General features: G+C 37.8%; 1 protein-coding gene across 4 annotated transcripts in view; it reads left to right on the top strand.

The window, feature by feature from the left end:
- Window positions 1-25114, top strand: part of PRIM2 (DNA primase subunit 2) — a 460188-nt gene that overhangs the window by 416204 nt on the left and 18870 nt on the right. For 3 of the 4 annotated variants that reach the window (XM_053600944.1, XM_053600945.1, XM_053600946.1), the window contains 2 exons: window positions 7748-7874; window positions 11664-11746. In XM_053600944.1, the coding sequence (XP_053456919.1) occupies window positions 7748-7874; window positions 11664-11746 (210 nt within the window). The remainder of the gene's footprint in view (window positions 1-7747; window positions 7875-11663; window positions 11747-25114) is intronic. The other variant, XM_053600947.1, reaches the window with a different exon arrangement.

Genomic DNA, 25114 nt, shown 5'->3' with positions numbered 1-25114 from the left:
AGGTAACTTAATGCCCCTGAAAATAATTTTCTGGTGTCTTTGGCAGAAAGACATATTGATGTGTTGTCGGTGCCACTGCTGGGATGGCAGGTGTAATCTGGAAGGATGTGAACTGCCACTCACCCACCTCAGACCTGTCTTGACTTTTTGGCTTTTCTCCATAGGGAATGGAGGGGAAGAGCCAAGATAGAAAGTGTGCGCTCAATTTAGCTCTCCCTGTCTCTTCCCAAATGAATACGTAAAGATTTGCCTTTGAGTATGTGAATATGAAGACCTAGAAAGTGTTTTCTAAAAAAAAAAAATATCTCCCAGAATGGCTGGGCACAGGGAGTTACACCTGGAATCCTAGCAATCTGGGAGGGTAAGGAGGGAGGATCCCTTGATCTAAGGAATTTGAAACCAGCCTGAGCAAAGGGAAATCCCCATCTCTATTAAAAATAGAAAAGTTAGCCAAGCATGGTGACATGTGCCAGTAGTCCCAACTACTCAGGAGGCTGAGATAGGAGGATTGCTTGGGTCCAGGAGTTTGAGGTTGCTATAAGTTAGGCTGAGGCCATGGCACTCCAGTCTCAGTGATAGAGCAAGTCTCTGTCTCAAAAAGAAAAATCAAAAGACCCTCCCATAGATACACCTTCTGTATAATATTTCATGAGTTTCTCAATTTGAAAACTAGGGAAGACAATTTTTGTGATAAATACATGGATAGTTTGAAAGCTTAGTAAGATCCAAAATTTAGCCGTATGTATATAAAAGCAGTAAATAAATTGGAAAGAAGAGGGAACTAAAAGATAATAATTTTAGCTGTTTTTTTTGAGAGAGAATAGTTTTCCATTAATTTAACAGAATGACTGACCAAAAAGTTCTTTTGCTATTTTCTAATGAATATACAGAAATCTTGCATTCATAGGCAATTCAGTTCATACCCTAAAGTTTGCGCAAAAAGAATTAGAGTTAATATCCATGGCTAAAGAAACAGACATTGTTTATAAAAGGTTTGCTGGAAATTTCAGTTTCTCAATGGAATTTTTAATGACTTGAAAGCCTGTCTTTCTTGAAACTTTTCTTTTAGTTGAAATGCCATATGTTTTGAAATGCCAATTGCTCACTGATAGCTTATGGGCTGAGAAGTAATTGTGAAGCTATAAACTGCAGAATGTTGAAAATTCCAGCATCTCTTTTTATTAGAATTTGGCAAGCTGATTCTAAAATTTATATATAAAAAGAACAAAGCAGGAGGACCTACGTTTTGCGACTTTGAAACTTACTCCAAAGCTATTGTAACCAAGACAGTGTGGTACTGGCAAAAGAACAGACACATAGCTCAATGGAATAGAGAGTCCAAAAATAGATCCTCACATATGTGGTCAAATTGACAAGGATACCAACGCAATTTAATGGGGAAAGGAAAGTGTCTCCAATGTCTATTGTTGGGAAAAGTGGGGAATAACAAAGAACTTTGACTCCTGCCTTACAGCACAAACAAAAATTAACTTGAGATCAATTGGGACTGAGACTTAAAAGATCAAACATTACAGCTTCCAAAGGACAACATCTTTGCGATTTATCTTGGAGAGGTCACAAAGGGCACTTACATTAAAAAAATTGACAAATCTGGCCTCATCAAAAATGAAAGCATCTACTGTTCATTACAAAACATTAGGAAAGTAAATAGGCAAGCCACAGACTGTGTGAAAAATATTTGTGATACCTATATTTGAAAAAAGGTTGCTTGAATCCAGAATATATTAAGAATTCCTACAACCAAACAATTAAAAGAAGTCAATCTGATTTTTAAGATGGGCAGAAGATTTAAACAGATACTTTACAAAATAAGGCATGTCTGGTCACTTCTGTGAAAATGAACATTAGTTATCAGGGAAATACAAAATGAGATACCAGTACCTACCCATTAAGATAGCTAGAATGAGTAAGTTTGGTAACGCTGGATGTTGGGACAATATGGAACTTTCACTTATTGCTGGGGTGGGTATAAAACAATAGAACTACTCTGGAAAATTGTATGTATTTAGCTCAGAGAAATGAAAGTATTATGTCCACAAAAGTTTTATATAAGAATGTTCGTGGCAGCTTCATTGAGAAAAGCCCCAAAGTAGAAAATCCTAGTGTGTATGGTAGGAAAAAACTATGCTAGCAGTTTTCTGGCAATATACTCTCAACATGTAACCAGATGTGTGGTTTTTTTTTTTCCCCATATTGACCAATTTTCTGATACCAGCGAGGCGTCCTGCAGTTCAATTTAATTCTGACACTAACAGAGTTAGTGCAGACCAGTCCCAGGTTAAGGACTCAGTCTCACAAGACTATCCCTCACTTTGGATGCCAACGGTAGGTTCCCAAGTTACTCATAACTTCTGTCCAAATAGAGGTTACCCCAACCCCCTTCTTAGGTTTGATAATTTGCTATTGCAGCCCACAGAACATAGGGGAAACACTTATGTTTACCAGTTTATTTAAGAGTATTTTAAAGGATTCAGAGGGCTGAAAGGATTCAGCCAGATGGAGCAGTACGTACTTTGAGCTAAGTGTGTGAAAAGGGGTACAGAGCTTCTTGGGCCTCTCTCTGGTGCCACCCTCCCAGCATCTCAATGTGTTCATCAACCTACAAGCTCTCAGCCCCTTAGAATTTGGAATTTTTATGGAGGCTTTATCACGTGGGTGTAATCAATTATTAACAAAATTTCCTGCCCCTTTCTCTTCCTGGAAGATAGGGGTGTGGAACTGAAAGTTCCAACTTCTAAGCATGTCACAGTCTTTCTGGTAACCCACCCCATCTAGGAGCCCACCAAGAGTAACCTCATTAGAACAAAAGACAGTCCTAGTACCCAGGAAATTCCAAGGATCAGGAGGAGCTCTGTGTCAGGAACTGGGGCCAAAGATGAACCTGGCACTCATCTCACTCAGGAAGTTACAATGATTCGGGAGTCTCTATGCTGGGACTTGGGGGCAGAGATCAAATATGTTTTCTTATGATATCACAGTGTTGTCCTAATGTCTATCAACAAGAACCCAGATAAACAATCTGGGCTATCCATACACTAGACAGGGGTGTCCAACCTGTGGCCCATAGTGCTAATCTTGTGGGTTTTTTTTTTTTTTTGGCTTACCTTTGGCATCAAGTATCATGAAAAGTATGGAAGGACCTTTTTTTTGCTCTTTCAGCTTTTGTTAGTGTTTGCGTGTATTTAATGCATGGCCCAAGAAAACTTATTCTTCCAATGTGCAGCAGAAAAGAAAAAGGTTTGGACACCCATGTTAAACACTACTCAGCTATATAAAGGAACAAACTACTGATACATCTAATGGCAGGGCTACCTCTCACAGGCATTAAAAGACATGGAAGAAGGCAGACACAAAACACTTTATACTGTATGATTCCATTTATGTAAAGTTATAGAATAGCTAAAGGTAATCTATGGTGACAAAAGTCAGATCAGTAGCTGCTTCTGGGTATGGAGGGAGGGGAAGAACGTTGACTGGGAACGGGTGAGCGGGAGTTCTGTGGACTGACCAAAGTGTTATTTATTTTGGTAAGAGTGCAGGTTATATGTAGACATGTAGCCATTCGCCAAAACTATTCAAACTACAGACCTGAGATCTGTACATTCACTATAGGTAAATTATAACCTCAGATTTAAAAAGCAGATAAAATTAAATGGAGTATTATATTTTCCACTTTCCTTGAAGCATTAGCCTGCACCAGTATACTGAGCAGAGATTTGAAAGTAAAAATATTAATTTATAATCTTTTGGTATGTCCACTATACTCTGTAGAGGGCATCATTCAAATTCTGATTCAGTCTTTGTTATAGTGAAGCATGAAAAGCCATCAAGAAGAGCAAAATAGTATAGCAATGTGAACTTACAATTATTTGGCAGTTTTTTTTGAAGCTATTTAATCCTGATAAATTAATATCTCTTGAAGTATATTTATTCATTCATCCTTTCCGCTATCTACTTATTTTCTCTTTTATTCAAGTAAAGATTATTGAGCACCTCTTGTGCGTCAAGGTCTAACGCTAAATGGGCATGCTGAGTCCACAACCCAGTCCCTGCCCTCAGAGTATTGATAGTTCAGAAGTAATAAATGCAAAATTTCTACTGCAACAAGAAATGTACAGCACGGTACAAACTGCTGCTGTGTGTGCTTCTGAGGAAGTGATAGCCCTTGCCTGGGTACTTGTGGGAAGGCAATGACATTTGAGCCAAGTTTGCACAAATAGTTTGTCAGAGTTGTAGATGGGATTTGGAAGAAGGGAGGACACTTTCAGCTGATAACTAGAAATTTAATTAAATAGTTCAGTGAGTCTTTTTTCCTCCCTAACCTTCTCTGTGAAGATTCTGTTAATATCTATTGATAATAGAAGCTTTTATCATTAGCATAGTCAACGTTTAAATTTGGGCACCAAAATATTTATCTTTTTCTTACCAATAACAGCTAATATCTATTGAGGACAGAACAGACGCTCTGCTTAATGTTTTAATTTAATTTAATCTTCATAGCAACTTAATGCATTAATGCTAATGTCTGTATAGATTAGGGGAATTGAGGGTTGAAGTCACACCCTGTGAAGTGGTGGAGGTGGAGATTCTTCCCAGGTTCCTCTGCCTTCAAAGCCTGGAACTTGTGACAGTCCTGCCACCTGGGTGTTGCTCTTAGTGAGAACCTAGAGAGAGCAAGAGCCAATTCTGCCATACTGTGGGGCCTTGAGGTGACTTAAAATAGGAGGGATCGAACTGCTTTCCGAAATATGGTCTGCTTACTTTCTGTATTTTTAAAAAATTACCAATTGATTAGACACTAGTATTTATAAACTCACAATAATCTTTTTTTTTTTTTTTTTTGTAGAGATAAAGCCTTACTTTCTCACCCTTGGTAGAGAGTCATGGCATCACACGGCTCACAGCAACCTCCAACTCGTGGGCTTAGGCGATTCTCTTGCCTCAGCCTCCCCAGTAGCCGGGACTATCGGCGCCCGCCACAATGCCTGGCTATTTTTGTTGTTGTTTCAGTTCAGCCGGGGCTGAATTTGAACCCGCCACCCTTGGTATATGGGGCTGGCACCCTACCCACTGAGCCATAGGCTCCGCCCTAATCTGTTTATTTTTATTCCTAACTTCTTAATGCTTTTTAATGTTATGCATGAAAATTTGCTGATTAATCATTATCTAAGCTTTCTAGAGTATCCATTTTATAAGTTAAATTTAAAGAATCGTAGAAGTAAACACTGTAGTCTCTTTATTGCCTTTTGCTGTTAATTGCGGATTTTGTCCTTTGGAGATGACTTGTTATTTAGGCTCTCTGGCTTCTCACTCCTTAGTAAGTATTGCTTGAAGTGTCATGTGGGAACAGTTGATGTGCTACACAGCCACTCACAGCTTCTATCATTCTGTTTTTGAAAGTTTTGAGAGACCTCTGAGTAGTCAAAGCAGATGGTAATCTAAGATTATACTCCACTATAAATATGGCAAAGCTTTCTTTTAAACAAACATGTATTTTCAGAACAGAAGATAATTTTTGACTAAATTTGTGATTTGCCACAGTGTAAAATTCGTTTTAGAAACTTGATTTCTGATCTATAATGTTTTCCTATAATCATTAAACATGGGTTACTTACCCTAGCCTCTACTCCTTCCCAGGAAAGTTGGATTTTTATCTAAGAGTCCATCATAATTGAATATTTTCTCTTGCCAACATCTTGTTAAAGGTACATTGACTGCCTTTGGTTGACGAGTAGGGTATGGATTGCTGAGCCATATGGGTGTCTCCTAATAATAGAATTAGAAAATTAACTAACTATCATGTTGTGGAAATTTCTATGGCTGAGGCCTTGCTCTCAGAGATTCAAAGAATGAACCCACGGACCACACACTTAAGCAAAAGGGTATTGACAGAGAAAGGAATAGAGAAGGAAAGAAGGGCGGGAGAACCTCAGGCAGTGGAGGAGGAACCCAAGTGGGAAGCCCCCTTGGGCCTTTTGTCCAGGGGTTCACATCCTGCCTGTGAGCAGGGGGTTCTTGGGAATGCATATCACACTTGGCCGGGAGCTGGTAGACAGAAAACTTTCTGCCCATGTTGATTAGCAAATGATTCCATCTTCACAGTCTCTATCCCAAGTGAGGCCTCAAGGGTATGTTTTCCACTCCAGTATCTCCAGGTGAGATACTGATCAGGCTGCTTTTTCTTTGCTCTTGAGTGAGTCCACAGAATGTGGTCTGGGAAGGCCTGTTTGCCCGGGCCTAGAAAGTGAGGGTCCCTGCCCAGCTCTGAACAGAGAAACCCTGTATCAGTCAGTCATACACTGGAAAACTTTTAATGGACGCATGAGATTGGGCTGGTACCATCTTAAATGCTATCCTAGACCAAGGAATACTTTATATTCAAGTAATACATTTTTTCATGAGTACTGGAACTGAGCTGAGTACAAAGATCTAATAGATCTTACCTCAAGGAGATTATGGTTCAGGAAGAGCTAATGCTATATGAAGGTGATTAATAGAAAATAGAGTGATAATGTGTCATAAGAGAAGTACAGTTAAGTGCCATAAAACTCAAATATGTGGTCAAGATAAATCTGTAGAGGAATAAGTGTAGGTAAAATGGCTGTTGAAGTCTAAAGGAAGAAGGGATTGCTTCCAATTTGAGGCTTCAAGATGAAGTGTCGTTTGAGGTAGGGCCTGAAAGAAATAACTTATGACCTAAAAAGATGTAATTGGAACCTGTAATATTAAAATATCTTATTTATTTAGAAGGTGTAGTTATTATGAAAAGAATATGGGCTTTGGAATAAGACTTGCCTGTCCATGATTTTGAATTATTTTTTATTTATGCCTGTTTTAGGTCATTTTGCTTCATTTCTCTTTGAACAACAGTTTTCTCTTGTGTAACATTATATTGGAAGTTGTGATGATTTAGACAGTGGTTCTCAACCTTCCTAATACAAAGGGATAGCTACCCACAGGTTGAGAACCGCTGATTTAGAATGATTTAAATGGGATTCTATTTTATTTATTTATTTATTTATTTTTTGCAGTTTTTGGCTGGGGCTGGGTTTGAACCCACCACCTCCAGCATAAGGGGCTGGCGCCCTACTCCTTTGAGCCACGGGCGCCATCGCCCGGGATTCTATTTTTAAAGGCACCTAACAAGATGCCTGGCACCTAATTGCCTTTCAGTAGATGTTAGTTCAAAGTCTCTTCCATCACATCAGCTTCTTTTATGAACATGAAGGCAGGGATTCCAGGTAGGAGGCAATTGCTGTAGTTCATTTATTCATTGAGCATTTGCTGACTTACTGGCTTTGTGTGGTGGAAATGCGGAGGAAGGGATTAATTATTTTCAGAGCCATTTCAGCAGTAGAATGGGTAGGATGTAGAAATTCAGGGAGAATGTGGAAAGGGAGTAGAGAAAAGGCTAAACTTTTTTGTCTAGTATAATCTCTGGAATCAAATTAAGAAAGGGCAAATTGATTACTTTTCAGGAAAGGATTATCTTCAGCTTTAAAGTAACATTAGCTGTTTTCTACCTGAAAGTTTTATTTTTCTGTAAGTTTGGCACCTTAAAAAATTATTTGTATCATAAGGACCCAAATGATGTGTCTGGTGCACATATACATCTGCCTGTGAATGCTAAATTTATTCTAGAAAGCATCGCTGTGCACTCTGTTTCTAGCTGGCATCACTAGCACATTTATTGGCTGACTTTTTCTCTTCTTTCTTTTTTTCCCAGTTTGATAAAGGTTACTCTTACAACATCCGTCATAGCTTTGGAAAGGAAGGCAAGAGGACAGACTATACACCTTTTAGTTGCATGAAGATTATTCTAACCAATCCACCAGGACAAGGGGATTATCATGGTAAGTGCTTCCACTGGATATGCTGGCCAGGTACAGAAACCACAGAGCTCTGAGGGGAGCACAGAAGCGGTGTAATGGCCTTTTGCATTTCTGGCAGGACCTAGCTGATAGCTGTGTCAGTCATTATTGTCAAGCTAGAGCTCCATTACTCTTCCAGCCATTTGTCTTATTACTGAACTAGGTCAGGCAAGAGAAATTCATTCAGTTGCCCTCCAGTTTGTGCTGGGCCTGGCTTTTCAGTTCTCAGTTTCCTCCTTCATCTGCTGTTCTGTCTTTCTTGTCTTCTGCAAGCATCTTAGAAAGACTGATAACATTTTTTGCAGCTTTTTAATGTTGGAAAACTCCAATTTTGGAATAGCAGATTTATTCATTTCAAAGGCTAACTACTAGGGGAAGTTTTATACTCATTGCTATCATCTGATTAACCAATAAAGATTTAGCAAACAATTTAACATGTCAAGGTATCAGACAAAGGTATCATTGCCTGAGTTGTTAGTTAAAAAAACAAAAAATTATGTCCAATTACTCTTTAGTTCAACAACTTTTTTTCTAAAATAATTTTCTAAGCATACTTTGAAAAGCATCTCATTTCTCTGGGATGTCAGAGAATGATTTGATATTCCATTCTAGTGAATTTTCCAGATTACCAAAGCTTAAAACTTTTTCTGGAATCCTAAATGAAGCACAGGTTTTTACACTTTGAGGCTGCTAAAGATCAAATAATCACAAGCAACATTTTTAGAGAGACATTGCTCATGTCCAAAACAATAAAAAAATGCCTATACATTCATTATTTAATGGATGAAGTACTGATAATATACTCTGAGTGGTTCTTACCACTTGAAGTACCTTTGAGAGATGCAGGTTCTCAAGTGCACCCTTAGATGCACATGTACATGATCAGACTTTATTTGCAGGTTCCCTGGGTGATTTTTATGTCTTCAAAAGTTTGAAAATTCTGATGCTTGTTTAGTGTCTTCAAACTGTGAACTTCGCTAGTGCTACACAACCTCCCCTGCTTCTGCTCCTACTTTAGGTGGGACAAGACGGGCTGGAGGGGGCTAGAGTTGGGTATTTCCCTTCCCCTAAGTAGATAATGCTCTGGTAAAATAGTTTCTCCTGAGGGAAGACTTGTCAAGAAGAATCCAGTGCTTAATATATTTTGAAATGGTTCCTTTTCCCTCCTCCCGGTAGAAGCGTGAGGATATTTTCTCTGTTATTTGCTATGATGTGGAGTTCCTGGAAGTAAAACTCACAAAAGTATGAGGGTCCCCCTATGATGGAGACCTCCTGGAGTTTTAAAGTATCACTTGTCCACACTGAGGGGCCAACAGTCCGTCAATTACACTCTAGGCTTTTCTACCCTGGCCCTGGTTCTATGGAGATTCTGCTTGGAGATTTTTGTTCTACTGAGCTGTACTTCTCTGTGTTGACTTTTTTCTCTCCAATATAGGGGGATGTGACTTGCCCTTCTTACATGATCTTACTTCTCTTTTGGATCTAAGAAGAATTGTTGATTTTTCAGTTTGTTCATTTTTTTTTTCTTGTTTAGAATGGATTGGCAACTTCTAAGCTCTTTTTGTGCCCAAATAAAATTTGGAAGTCAGTCTGTTTTTGCTTTGTATTATTTCCAAAGCATTTTAGTCCCCTAGGTTGACATTATTTCATTAACCAGCGCAACTAGAAATAGTTGTTCAGCCAGTTTTGAATCTACGTAGGTGTAAGTATTTCAGGCTGTTTAGTTATTTCTTTCGTAAATGTGTGTTGGAAGCTTTGTCAGACGTGTAGCTGTGATTCAGTTAGTCGTGTATGCGTTGATCTCGCCTGCTGCCATCCTACTAGTTCAACGCTTTCTAGTTAGAAAATCATTCTCTCCGATGTGGAAGCTAGAAACAAAGCAGGCGTGGACAAGTTCTGTTTTCTGTCATCTGTTATAAGAACACCAGCTTCTCTGTCTCTTTTGTTCTCTTGTAGTGAGTGTAGATGGAGAGGACGCTTTTATCATCATTAGCACTTGGGCAGTCTTCACTGTCTTCTTCCCTCTTGGCTTTGTCCTTCCTGATCTTCCATACAACTCTAGCTCTAATTTAAAATCTAATTTGGATAATTCAAATTAGTCTGTCTCCCTTTTTGTGTCCTTTAATCATTCTGGGCCGAACCACGAATTCTTAGCCTACCCGCATTTCTATCTCATTGGGATCCTTTAGAATTTTGTATCAGATTTATCAAGAATAACAACAATAGCTAACCCATGTCGAGTGCTTACTATGTGCCGGGACTTAGGAGCTTTATATTCCATTTCTATAGGAAATGTGGGTGCTATTATTTTCCTCACTTGAAAGGAAAGAGAGCCTTCTCAAGCCTTCCCAAGGAAGATAAAAAATTCGCCTAAGGTCCCCCAACTAGTAAGTGTTAATCAGATTCAAACTCAGGCATTATAGCTCCAGGGTATTAACTGTGCATTATACAGTTTCTGAAGATGTCTTATTTTACTAAAAATTATTGCTTTTAATCTGAATAAAGTCTATACTATAAATCTTATAAATTTCATAGCTAGTAGGACTCTGAAGGGTTATGGATGTTTTCATTTATAGTTAGGATTTTTGGTAAATATATTTGTGTAGCATCCTGGCTCTTTTCCATTATTTTATCACCAACCACTTTCCTATTGATTTCATTAAAAATGAACAATTGTTTATGATTAACTTACAGATCCTGCATCTGTATAACTGAAAAAAAAATAAGACTTTCCTGTATTAAATTTTAAAATAAATATTTTGATTTGCCATTGTAGTTTCTTAGTAAAATATCTAAAATGTTCTAGATTGTGGCCTGAAACAGCTTTTACCTTTTATTTTCCTTATGGAATAATACAGAGATGACCTATATCTACTATAGGTTTTCTATGAAATGGTTTCTTATTTGTCCACCTGATTTCCTTTTGTGATTCCTTTAAATTTATACTCTACGCTGGACCTAGTGGCTCACGCCTATAATCCTAGCACACTTCAGAGGCTAAGGCAGGAGGATTGCTTGAGCTCAGGAGTTCAAGACCAGCCTGAGCAAGAAGGAGATCCTGTCTCTACTAAAAATAGAAAAATATTAGCTAGGTGTTGTGGCACACACCTGTAGTCCCAGCTACTTGGGAGGCTGAGGCAGGAGGATCATTTGAGTCTAGCAATTTGAGGTTGTTGTGAGCTAGGCTGATGCCATGACACTCCAGCCTGGGGTAACAGACTGAGACTCTGTCACCAAAAGAAAAGTAAATAATAAATAAATAAATAAATTCATACTCTACAGGAAATAGGTCTGGACTTTATATTTGAAGATGATGTGGAATGTTTATATTTCTCAAGGTTTGCACATTTTTCTTTTTGTTTATATTATCTCCCTTCTTCCATATACCTTTTATGTAATTTTTTAGACTAGAAATAAATGTGAGATTGTATAAAATTTTTAAGTAAACTACTATAGCTTTTTGTGATTATTTGTGCTTATTAGCAAGTAGCATAATTCAAGCTGTTCCCTTCTACCTGGTGGGTGGACCTAATAGCCCAAGAGTGCTGTAGTGTTTTCTGTAATTCTTGAGCCTGTCCTACCCTGATAACCATACAGCTAAGTCATCATTTATATAAAGAGAGGAAAGCAGTTGCACCCATGGGCAATTAACTTTTTTATTAATAAGCTGTTAGACAATGAAGGGGAGCTTAGACGGTCTCTTGAGTGTGGTATTGTACTCAGTTCTGGTAAATAACCTTGTTTTTGTGCCGGCTTGTTTTCTGTTGTCAGGGTGCCCATTCCGTCACAGTGACCCAGAGCTGCTGAAGCAGAAGTTGCAGTCATACAAGGTCTCTCCTGAGAGGATAAGCCAGGTGGGTCCAGCTCTGCTTTGCATCCTGAGCAGGAGGCGTCAGCAGAGCCTCCAGGGTCACTCAGGTGATGCCCTGTCCTCCTTGTGAGGTCTCACACCGGACATTCTGTCTTCAAGGGAAAGGTAGAGTGGACTTTTCTGGTTTAGAATCTGTGGAAATCCTAGTTCTGTCTGCTAGGCTACATTTTTACGTTAATAATAGAGGAGGCTGAAAGCCTTCTCTCCCCATCAATTAGTTTTACTGTCTAAATTGAAGGCCACATTTTAAAAAGATAAATTCTTAGAACAATGCATTGAAGCTTATTAATGAAGCTGAAAGCTGAAAATTAATGATAGCATGTTGTATCTTGGGAAATTGTTTTCCGAGCAGATGCTGATGTAGTGCACACTGGCTGAGTGTTCTGATAGGCATCAGTCGTTGCTGTGTTTAGGCTACGCTTTGAATGCTGGTTCATTAGGTCTAATAGTTTGTCAAAAAACTTTGTCTCGGGCGGCGCCTGTGGCTCAGTGAGTAGGGCACCGGCCCCATATGCCGAGGGTGGCGGGTTCAAGCCCAGCCCCGGCCAAACTGCAACAAAAAAATAGCTGGGCGTTGTGGCAGGCGCCTGTGGTCCCAGCTGCTCGGGAGGCTGGGGCAAGAGAATCACGTAGGCCCAGGAGTTGGAGGTTGCTGTGACCCGTGTGACGCCACGGCACTCTACCTGAGGGCAGTACAGTGACACTCTGTCTCTACCAAAAAAAAAATAAATAAATAAAAAATAAAAAAACTTTGTCTCCTGAACAGTTTAAATAGGAAAAGAATGCTGAAATTGTAAATCCAAATATGTAAGAGCACATCTTTAGTAAGACTACCTTTGCCACAAAATGAGTATTGTGACATTGCAGCGACTATTACCTATAATGTGCTTTCAGGTTGACTCGGATTCAGATGGAGGGAGGAGGAGCTTCTGCTTCCTTGACTTAGGAAGGATACTATGTATTTTAGAGCTGGAACATCTAATCATTCACCCTTAAAAAGTATTGTTACTTAAAGAAAATTGCTACTCTAGGAAACTCTACTGCTTCTTCTGTGTCCAAAGTTCAGATTGCATTTAGTTAATTTAATTCAAATCTTATTTCTTTTTTCAGTACTTTGAGCAAGGCAGTGCTCAGGGTACCAGGGGTGTGCAAGAAAGATTCAGGTATACATCCTGCTCCCGCAGAACTGAAGTCTAGAGGAAAACGTAAGCCAGATGTTATGAGAGGCACACATAGAGTGTGTTGGGTCTTTGATGAGGAAGAGACTATAACCTTCTGGGGAGGCCAAGGAACACGTTCTGGAAGAGATGCTCTATGAATTAGGCCTTGAGGGAAGGTTGGAAATTAGGAAGAGTGAATGCGCTAATAAAAGGTAGAAGATGTATAGGACTATTGGGGATTCAAGCGTAGGATAATAGCGCCACCAGTAATTCTTTGTACCCTCAACGAATCCCAAATAACAATAAATAAATAAATAAATACCTAAAACAAACAAAATAAAAAAAAAAACAGTATAGGCAACTTAAGGGAAGTCGTTGGTTTCAGAGATTTAGTTTTAGTGATTAGGAACTGCCACTAACAAATTTGATAGGAAATCTAGAAGAAAAGAGTTAGAAGCTTCTTTTAGCAATTAAAAAGACTGAGCTTTTTAAAAAACTGGGCTATTAACAAATCTATATTACCATATTATTCTGTGTTTAAACGACAGTGGTATAGATTTGGGGCCAGAGAGGACTTTGAATTAGAACTCTGATGTTCTTTCCAGCTAGAATTGTAGAACCATGAGATTGGAAAGAACATTAGAAAGCCATTCTTTTTTATGGGGTCCTTGGATCAGACACATTGTGGGTGCATAGCTAGTAAGTTAGTGGTAGAACCAAAAATTGAGGTCAAGCTTTCCACCGCTTATGATGTTTTTTCTCAGCCCTGCTCTACTTAAGAGCTGATTACCCTGCGTTTGCTGGAAGAGAGAGGAAGTAGGGAGTCAAAAGCCATGTTTCAGAATGAAATCTTGGCTTTAGATTTTGGCAGGCAGTGACAGGAGGTGAAATCAGTACAGACTGAACAGAAATGAGAGGAAAGGGAGGACTACATTAGGGAAATGACGTATCCATATCACAAAAGTCAGAGAGGAAATTTTGAGAACAGGGTAAGGTCCACAGAGTCCTTTGTAACAGAGAAATTGTTTAAGATAAGGACTGAGGAAAGGATCCTGATGTGCTAAGTGGATTACTCAACTTCAGTGAGAGGAGTCAGTTTATGGTAGAAACCAAAAGCAATGATACTTAAAAGATGAAGGAATAAGGGACAATGAGTAACCTTTTCAAAACTGTGCTAGTGAAGGGGATGTTAGAATTGTATTAGCTTAAGCACCAATCTTAAGGGGATTGTAGATTTCTGTGTTTAAGACTAAAGGAGACCTGAGCCTGTCTGTAGGAAGAGAAGAGAAAAAGAACCCATCAGAGGCTTGACGAAGACATAAAGTAAAGAGTACTTGTGTCCAACTGAGCAGAGTTAAGCTGTTTTTCCTTTATACCACAACTAAGCTGTACCTGCCTTTGCTTTAGCACCTACTGCACTAGGCTGTAATCATTTGTTTACCTGTCCCTCTTCCCCTGGGATAAAGACACCTACATTGAGTTTTACCTTACTCATATTTGAGTGATGTTGTTCTTGAGTTTCATTCAATGTTTTAATGTACATTTGATCTATAAGATCTAGTATGTGAGGTTCCTGAAAGGGGAAGTATTTAACTTTCTGTCTCATTGTAATCTAGTGACTTATACTTGGTAGGTACTTAAAAAATGTTGGAAGAATGAGTGAGTATGAGATAGATCCTAGAATACGCTAGGTGGCATGCAGAGAGAGGCAAATAGGAACTCAGAGACACAAGTGAAAAAGTAACTTATGGAAGGAAGGAGGGTATATACTTGGACAACAGGATGGCGACAGAGATAGACATGGCCCTCAGCCAATATGAGATGTAATGAAGAAGTTTGAGACAGAGCAAAGGGAATTTGAGGGAGTATATCAAGTCTTACTCGTCGTCAGCTGTGAGTAAAGGGATTGGGAATGGTGTTTTGAATGTACAAAAGGTTAGTAGATGCCAGCAGCAAATTTGATAGGGAATCAAGAAGAAGAGAATGTGAGGCTTTTTTAGCAGTCACGAAAAGTCACTTTTTAAAAAAGGCTATTAACACGCACGTATCATATGACCATTATCTTGAAAAGATTACTGTTATGGCAATGGCTATGTTTGTATGCCCTTTGCTTTCAACTCCTTCGTATTCCTCCATTTACCCTTGATCCATATGTGTGTATCCTTTCCTCAGCTGAAGCCACTTAGTAATTTCTATTTCATCCTTTGGACCTGCACTGTAACCTTTTGTCTGAGATGAAAACAGATGTATAGTACATGTGGGCAAGCTGTAAATGATATTTTGCTTTTATTTGATATATTTATTGAGTAGATCTCAGCAGACTGAAACAGCTGGTGGACTGTATTCTAAAGGGCAGAGAGCTGATGAATGAAAAATCCATGTAAAACATTTTGATAAAGTTGCATTTTGCAGCTTGGCCTAGGGGCAAATTAGATCTCGAAAACGCCAAATGGAAATTAAAATATTGAATGAAAGTCAAGAACAGTATCATTCAAATATGAGTAAGGTAAAACTCAACATAGCTATTTTTATCCCAGGGGAAATCTACTTGAAAAAGTTACCTTCAAGTATAGAAAATAGATGTTTTAAATAACTGGAATTTTGATGATCAGAAAAGAGACTGTGATTTAGCTGGCATTACCTAATATTTTTTTAAAGCATACTTACTGGATCACATTTCACTTTCCTTTTTTATTAGCCTCCGTAAGTTATAAAATTGCTAAAAATTAATAAGCTTGGTATACCTAGTTTAAGAAGACAGCAATTGAACAACAGAATATGGCTAGAGAAAATGAACAGTCCAGCATTTATAATCCTCTTCTCTTCCAAAAGATGAAAACATGGCAATCAGTTCATCAACAACATGACTTCAAAATACATAAAATAACAGAGAGCTGAAGGAAAAACTAGATAAATCCACAATTATATTTGGAAGGCGAATATGTAAATTATCTTTTATGTTGCTACCAAAATGCTACTACCACATGTAATGGGTAGGTGATAGATACTAAGTCAAAATACAAAAATTAATTATATTTCTTACAATGAACAACTGAGCATTAAACATTTTTTAAAGTATCATATACAGTACTACTAAAAAGATACAAAATATTTGTAAGCTCTTTGTGCTGAAGCACTAATAAAAAGAATCAAAGTCAGAGGCACATACTAACTGAATTGAACATTTACTATAAAGCCATTGTATTTACGACAGTGTGGTATTGGAGAAATGATAAAAGATAGAAATCGATTAGAATAAAGAGCTCAGCAATAATCAGTATACAGGATATAGCAGCCAGTTTTAAAACAAAGATAGCTGGACAATTCAATAAGGAAATGATAATCTAGAGTTCTACAACAATACTGTTCTATTCTAGAAAAATTGGATGACCATATACAAAAGCACAAAAACAAAGACCTAGATATGTTACCTCACATCTTACATAAAAACGAAATCCAAATGGATCATAGACCTAACTGTAAAATGTGAAACTTCCAATAGTAAACAGAATATCTGCACAACCTTGGGTTTGGCACATTTTGTGTAAGAAAATAGTGATAAATTAGACTTCCTCAAAGTTAAAATTTGGCAAAAGACTGTGTTAAGGGAATGATATGACAAGCCCAGAGTACAAGAAAATATTTTAAAATCATGTGTTTCAGAAAAGATTTGAAACCAAAAGATGTAAAGAACTCTCAAAACTCAGTAATAAGAAAACAACTTTTTAAATAGGCAAAACATTCGAAGATATTTCACCAAAGAAAAAATGTGAATGGTAAATACACATGACAGAAAAATCTCTTTAGTGGATGCAATTTAAAACTACAGTGAATACTATGATACGCCAGTTAGAATTAGTCTAATTAAAAAAAAATCTGACAATGCTAGTGAGGATGTATATGTAAAACCTATACATGAGTGTTTATAGTGACTTTACTCATGATTGTCCCAGAGCATAAACAACCCAACATCCTTCAGCTTGTGGCTGGAAGATCAAGTTGTGGTCTAGTCATACAGTGGATAACCACCCTGCAGTAAAAAGGAGCAGACTGCTGATACGCTTAGCATTATGCTAAGTCAAAGAAGTCAGACTCAGAAGCTCCATACTATATAATTCCATTGTAGGTGTACGGCATTCTGTAAAAGACAAATCCATAGGTATAGAAACACAGTGATTGCTGGCGGTGGGGGCGGGGGTGTTGTGTTAGGTGCAAAGGGATGGGGGAACTATTTCTGGATGATGAGAATGTCTCATTTTGATTATGGTAGTGACATTATGACTGAATTTGTCAAATTTTGCAGAACTAGTATAAAAGGGATATATTTTTACTATGTGAAAATTATACTTTTAAAGATAAGATAAAGGCTTGGCGCCTGTGGCTCAAGTGGCTAAGGCGCCAGCCACGTACACCTGAACTGGCGGGTTTGAATCCAGTCCAGGCCCACCAAACAACGATGGCTGCAACCAAAATAGCTGGGCGTTGTGACGGGTGCCTATAGTCCCAACTACTTTGGAGGCAGAGGCAGGAGAATCTCTTGAGCCTAGGAGTTGGAGGTTGCTGTGAGCTGTGATGCCACAGCACTCTACCCGGGGCGACAGTTTGAGGCTCTGTCTCAAAAAAAAAGAAAAGGGGGTGAATGGAATGTAGCGTAATGAGCTAGCTAATCTTTATCTTTAATAGCAAAATTCAATAAAGTTAATAAATCTAGAACTCAAAGCATAAGCATGTAATTTAGAGTGATATAGGCATGTTGTATATATCCAGAAATGGGACTGGTTTAAGTGTGGGCCTCGTGGGAGCAGACCAAGCAATAGGAAGAGATGTGATGTGGGCGCTGTTGATGTAATAATAAGCCATACTGCACTGAGAACAGTGTTTTTTCACTTCCACATGCATTACTTTGGTTAAAAGTTGAAAAATGTTCCATTTTATGTGTGAAGTTTTAGGTGATCATGTGCCCAGTGGACAGGTGGTAATGGCAGCAGCCCTGGATGACTGAGATCTTTGTGTGTGGATTTTACCCTTTGTCCCTCCGAGCTTCCAGCCCTAGCTTGGTTATCTGTCCATGTTAGCAACTGTAAAGAGGCTGGCTCTTTACCCTACTTGTAGCTAAGAACTTAGCTGCCATGGTTTCATGGGTGTTGGCAAAGGACGTGACAGTTCTAGGGACAGCAGTGTATCATCATTTTCTGATGGTGGTTCCTTGAGCCTCAGTTTCCACAGAGCGAGATGCAGAAGGGCAGTTGCCTACACCATGTGTGTCAGCTGATGTTGGAGGAGAGACCTGAGTTTAGGGACTCTGGACTTCTTCTCCCAGATGGCAAGCATGTCTACGTAGAAATTCAGTGAAGGCACTATGTCTTTGTGAACAGCCTTGAAAGAGCTGTCTGGAACAGGACCTCTGCTTATAAAATGTTCAGAAATTTGAGACTCCTGGAAAATTATCTCTCAACTGTACACAGCTGGTGCCAACTGAGGAAATAATATATTAATCTATAAGCCATATTGGCATATTTTTTTATTGCCTGCTTGGGTTTTTTTTGAGACAGAGTCTCACTATCTCACTATGTCACCCTTGGTAGAGTGCTGTGGTGTCACAGCTCACAGCAAGCTCAAACTCTTGGGCTCAAGCGATTCTCTTGCCTCAGCCTCCCGAGTAGCTGGGACTACAGGTGCTCAGCTATTTTTTGTTGCACTTGTCATTGTCATTTAGCTGGCCTGGGCCATGTTTGACCCCGCCACCCTGGGTGTATGTGGCCAGTGCCATAACCACTGTGCTACGGGCACCTAGCCAGCTTTTTTCCTTAAAATATTCATATATATTTTAATTTCAATTTAATTTTGTTTTTAAAAGTTTCAGATGGTTATAAGGGTACATACAATTAGGTTACATTGTCTGCATTGGTTATGTAAAGTTCAAGTTGTAGTTGAGTCCTTCACCCAGCCCTTCAGCCCTTCACCCAGGAGATGTGCCCTGTACCTCCACATTGTGTCCATTAGGTGAGAGCTCACCAAGACCCCTCCTGCTTGTCCCTTCCCCCTGTTTTGAATTTATTTTTGTTTTTCCTTCATGTGGGTATGTGGTTTTTCATCTACTAGTTTCATATTAGTACTGAGTACATTGGCTACTTACTTTACCATTCTTGTGATAATTTACATAGGAGGACATTCTCCAAATCCATCCAGGGAAATACAAAAGATGTAAAGTCTCCATTTTTCATTATGGAGACAATGACTTTACTTTCATTAACATTTCTTTTTAAAATTTCAATGAGTTAAAAATCTTTTTAATGCTTCGTCAATTTGTTTAACCATATCTATCAGTAGTTCCTGTCAAATTTAGATACCTGAATTTTCTAGTTATTCTAAAGACAGTTTAATTTGGGTTTTAGCTTTCATTTTATTTTTAGTCTTTCTTTTAAATAAACTGCAATTTTATGATATAAATATATTTCAAGATATAGTAATTTTAAGAATATGTTCAAAATATTGAAAATAAAATTTTTCATTGTTGGGCGGCGCCTGTGGCTCAGTGAGTAGGGCGCCGGCCCCATATACCGAGGGTGGCAGGTTCAAACCCGACCCTGGCCAAACTGCAACAACAACAACAACAAAAATAGCTGAGTGTTGTGGCGGGCACCTGTAATCCCAGCTATTCGGGAGGCTGAGGCAAGAGAATTGCCTAAGCCCAAGAGCTGGAAGTTGCTGTGAGCTGTGATGTTACCGCACTCTACCGAGGGCAACAAAGTGAGACTCTGTCTCAAAAAAAACAAACAAACAAACAAACAAACAAAACTTTATTGTCTTAAGTGTTTTTCTTTCTCCAAAGAGACTTTTTTCTGATTGTGCAAAGATGTACATGATATTTCCAAATTGCAGTTCGGTCAGTGGACCCCCTACCTGTGTGCTGTGTCCTATTATAATAATATGGCATATCTTTAAACTCTCATAAAGCTTAATCAATAAACCACAATAATTGCTGCCTACAGACTAAAGTTGGTAATTCATTATAACATACCACGGTAAAGTTAACCCCTTTTGTTGTAAACACTGAATGCTTTTACTCCTTAGTAATTTTTCTTTCTTATTGTGTAGTAGTGAGTGCTGTGATTGCTCTGTCATTAGAAACAGAACAGTTGGAAGCCACAGTAGTAATATTTTTAAAATGTTTTTGGCCCACTCCACACCAAGCTCTGTCTTGATGGCTTTAAACTAATATGCTGCATCTCATTTGATTCCCACCACAATATGGTCTCTTATTTTATAGATGAGAAAGCTGAGGTTTGAAGATTTAAAAAAAAAAAAAAATCAAAAACAAAAAAGTGCTCAAAGCCAGAGATGTGATATACAGTCAGGCCAGGATTAATACCTGTGCCTGCCACAGAAGCTGAAGTTCCTCCCACTGCATTGTTCCCTTTCTCTGTAGTAGTTTGTGTTCCCTTTCCAGTTCGATTGAAATTTTCTTTGGTTTCTTCTTCCATGCAAAACTATTACTGTGAAGTGAATTCCTAAATTTGGGAATATATGTAATGCATTATTTAAACATTGGCAAATATGAAATAAAGATGAGAATAGTTTACAAAATGTAAATTATAGGTGGTAAGAGGGTTTCAAAAGATCTGGTTGCTTTTTCTATTGAGGCAAAATTCACATAGTATAAAATTAACCATTGTCAAGTGTATGGTTGGGTGCAGTTAGTACATCTGTAATTCTGTACAACTACTACCTCTGCCTAGTTCCAAACATTTCCATCATCCCCCCAAAACCTCACACTTATTGAGCAATTGCTGCCCAGTCTCTGGCAACCAATCTTGTCCTTTCAGTCTGTGTAGGTTTATCTATTATGAATATTTCATGTACATGTAACCATCTACCGTATGACCTTTTGTGTTTGGCTTATTTCATATAGTGTGTTTTTGTGTTTCTTCCATGTTTTGTAGCATATTTCAGTACTTCAGCCTTTTTAATGGCTGAATAATATTTCACCATATGTCTGTGCCACATTTTGCTTATCCATTCATTCTTCAATGGGCACTGGGTTATTCCCACCAACTAGGTAGCTTAAAAAAATTCTCCCTATGTGTCTCCTCACCCTCCTCCCTCTGTGAGTTCTGTCTGTCCCTCTTTTTGTAAAGACACTAGTCATATTGGATGAGAGTCCACCTTAATGACCTCATTTTAATTACCCCTGTAAATAAACTATTTCCAAATCAAACCACATTCTGAGGTAGTGTGGGTCAGGACTTTGACATATCTTTGAGGAACAAAATTCAACCCATAACACCATCCTAATAGGTATAAAGCAGTACCTCATTGTGGTTTGATTTGCATTTCTCTAATGACTAATGATGTTGAGCATCTTTTGATATGCTTTTTGGCCACTCGCATATCTGCTTTCAATAAATGTCTATCCAATTCATTTGCCCATTTTTGAATTGGGTTCTCCTTTTTTGGTTGAGTCTGAGAGTTCTTAAAATAGATTGGGTATGAGACTATTCTTAGATATGTGATTTGCGAATACATTCTCCCATTCTGTAGGTTTTCTTAGCAAGATGTTCTTGATAATGTCATTTGATGGACAAAAGTTTTTAATCATAAAGTTTAATATGTTTTCTTTTGTTGTTTTTCTTTTTGGTGTTGTATCTAAAAATCCATTGCCAAATTCATGATCATAAAGATTGATGCTTATATATAGTTCTAGCTTTTATATTTAGGTCATTGAGCCATTTTGAGTTTATTTTATTTTATCTTTTTTTATATGGTATGATGTAGGGGTCCAGCTTCATTCTTTGGCATGTGAATATCCAGTTGCCCAGCACTATTTGAAGACTATTTTCCTGTTGATGGTCTTGAGCCCTTGTCAAAACTCAGTTGGACTTAGACGTATGGGATGATTTCTGAACTCTCAATTCTGTTACAATGGTCTATGTCTCTACTTATGCCAGTACCATGCTGTTTTGATTATGGTAGCTTTGTAGTGAGTTTTGAAATCAGGAAGTATAAATTCTTCAGTTTTGTTCTTTTGTAGTATTGTTTTGGCTATTTGGAGCCTCTTGCAATTCCATATGAATTTGATGGATTAAGTTTTTTAATTTTGCGAAAACGACCATTACAACCTTGATAGAGATTGTATTGACTTTACTTGTGCATAGCTTTAGATAAATTGACATCTTAACAATATTGTCCTCTAATCCAGGCACACAGAATTTCTGTCCATTTATTTAGGTATTTGATTCCTTTCCCCAAAGGAGGCTTCTTTTATGAGGGCCTTCATCCCAGAGGAACAAGCCTTCATGGCCTAATCATCTCGTTGGGGTCCCCCCTCTTAATACTGTTACATTGGCAGCTCCTGAAATTTGGAAGGACACCATGTTCTATTTTGAGTGAGTCTAAAGTCACTCAAAACTTTAGACTCACTCAAAAGTGTTGAAGACTTTAGACTCACTTTCTCCTATGTATTTTTTTTTTTTAAGTTATTTTCTTAGTGATTATCCTGGGGATTACAATTAACCTCTTAAGCTTATAACGATTTTTATTTAATACCAACATAGCATCTATTTTGTATATAAATAAAGGGTACTTCTATATAACTCTGTCCTCTCCCATAAGCTGTCACAGTTTACATCTTGATATATTATGTGTCATTAACATTGACTTATCAATTATTGCTTTATGGTTCTGTCTTTTAAATCATATTTGGAAAAAAAGAGGAGTTAAAAATTGACAATACAGTATACTGGATTTTGCATGTCTCTGCGGCTCTTTGTCTTGTATGGCTAGGGTTGCTTTCTAGGGCTCCATCACATCTGTCTCAAGGACCCCCTGTACTGTTTCTTGTTCAGGATGAACATCTGGTAATACCCTAATTTGGCTTTCATATGTGAAGGATAGTTTTGTCAGATTAGGAGCCTTGGTTGGCAGTTTTGTTCTTACATCAAAATGTTTTATCCCACTGCTTCTGGCCTCACGGTTTCTGCTGAGAAATCATCATCTTTGCGTCTCTGTGTATGACGAGTCATTTCTCTTGTGTAGCTTTCAAGGTTCTCTCTCTGCCTTTGCCTTTTGACAGTTTGTTTGTTTCAGTGTGGATCTCTTGTATTTTTCTTGGAGTCTGTTGAGCTTCACAGATGTGAAAGTTTGTGCCTTTTTCAAATTTGGGGAGTTTTCAGCCATTATTTTTTCTAATATTCTTTCTGTTCCTCCCTCCCCCTATTCCTTGTGAGTGTTCCATTATGGATACACACATTGGTGTCTTGCATATCACGTTGGTTCTGTTAGGTTTTCTTTATTCCTGCTTTTTAATTTCAATTGACCTATCTTCAAATTTGCTATTTTTTCTTCCTGCTAAAACTACTCTTGAAACCCTCTTGTGAACTTTTCCTTTATTTGTCTTCATTTTCAGCTCCAGAATTTCTGTCTGGTTCCTTTTTGTAGTTCGATTCTCTTTATTTCTATTTTTTATTTGTGAAGACATCATTCTCTTGATTTTCTTTACCTTTTATCTGTGGATTCCTTTAGCTCTTTGAACAGTTGATTTAAAGTGTCTGTCTAGTAAGTGTCAGTATATACCCTTTCTGAAGGACAGTTTGTGTTATTTTAGCCTTTTAATGGCCCATATTTTGTTTCTTTCGATAATACTTTGATCACTACACTTAGCTTTGCTTTTCTTAGTCTTGTAGTTCAAATTGTATACATCTTTCTTGGTAAATCCAGAAACATTAAGGAAAAGATGGGCAGTTAAGTGTTAGAATTGGTGTCAGCAGGCCACGGTTGTATTTTTGGCTTTATCACAAAGATCATTGAACATCTAACTTGATTTCTAAATATAGCCTTCCTTTCTTATGTCGTGAAAGGTGGTTCAAAGAAAAATCCCTTAGAAAGTCAACATATGTGATTGTTAGCTGAGTGTTTACCATTATGCATCATAATGTTTTATAGAAAACTGGACATTTTGAATATTATACATTGCTATCTCTGGAAGTCTGATTCTTTTTATATGAGCTGTCTATATTGTCCAATGTAATACCCACTAGCAACATGTGCCTTTTTAGCATTTGAAATGTGGCTGGTCCAAATTGAGATATATCGAGGGCAGTGGTGTGTTAATAAACTAGCTCTCAGCTGATTTCTGCAGATAAATATTCCTTTTATGGCCATTGTCAAATTAATAATGTGATGCTGCTGAGCTCTGTTGGGAATAGAGTTGGGAGTAGACTTGCACAGTATGCACTCCCAGCCAGCGTAGGGCAGCAGCAGAGTTCCACTTGCTGTAAGTGTGAAGTATACACCAAGTTTCAAATCTCAAAGAATTTTTAAAAAGCATTGTAAAATCTCTCAGTAGTATTTGTATATTGATTCAATTTGAAATGACAATATTTTTGGAGACATTGTTAAACAAACTATTACTGAAAGTAATCTTACCTGTTTAATTTTACCTTTTTATTTATTTTTTATTTATCTTTTTATTAAATCATAGCTGTGTACATTAGTATGATCATGGGGCACCATACACTTGGTTCATAGACCATTTGACACATTTTCATCATACTAGTTAACATAGCTTTCGTGGCATTTTCTTAGTTATTTTGCTAAGACCTTTACATTCCACATTTACTAGGATTCACATATACCCTTGTAAGATGCACCGCAGGTGTAATCCCATTAATCCCCCTCTCTCCACCTCCCTCCCCCCTCCCTCCCCTCCCTTTAATTGTGGCTATAGAAAATTTTAAATCTAAAATCATAGAGGTGGCACATATCCCTGTTTATCACTGTTCTAAGTATTAACAGTTACAAGTAACTATTAAACACTTGAGACTATTGAATATTAGAGTGATTAGCATCTATTTCCACATTGTCTTTTAATGTTTGCTTCTGGTGAACAATCGTATATGACCCATGACAGACAATACTTACTTTTACATGTTGATTCATAAGTATAAATAAGGATACTTATTTTTCAAGATGTTTGATTGAAATGATGTATTATAATACGTATTTTGTATTACTGATCTTGAAACTATCTTTTTTTTCTTATTTTAGTTTTTTTACTAGAGAAAGGAAATGTGTTTTAGACGTTTGACTCAGCATATTTTTAAAGGAGATCTAATTGGTACTTATAAGAAACTTAATAGTGATATTAAAACCATGGAATATGAAAAAAATATGCTCTTATTACTTCTTGAGAG

Source organism: Nycticebus coucang, chromosome 9 (genome assembly GCF_027406575.1).
Source record: "Nycticebus coucang isolate mNycCou1 chromosome 9, mNycCou1.pri, whole genome shotgun sequence".
In the NCBI taxonomy this organism is placed as follows: Eukaryota; Metazoa; Chordata; class Mammalia; order Primates; family Lorisidae; genus Nycticebus; species Nycticebus coucang.
This window is presented reverse-complemented; position numbering and strand designations above follow the sequence as displayed.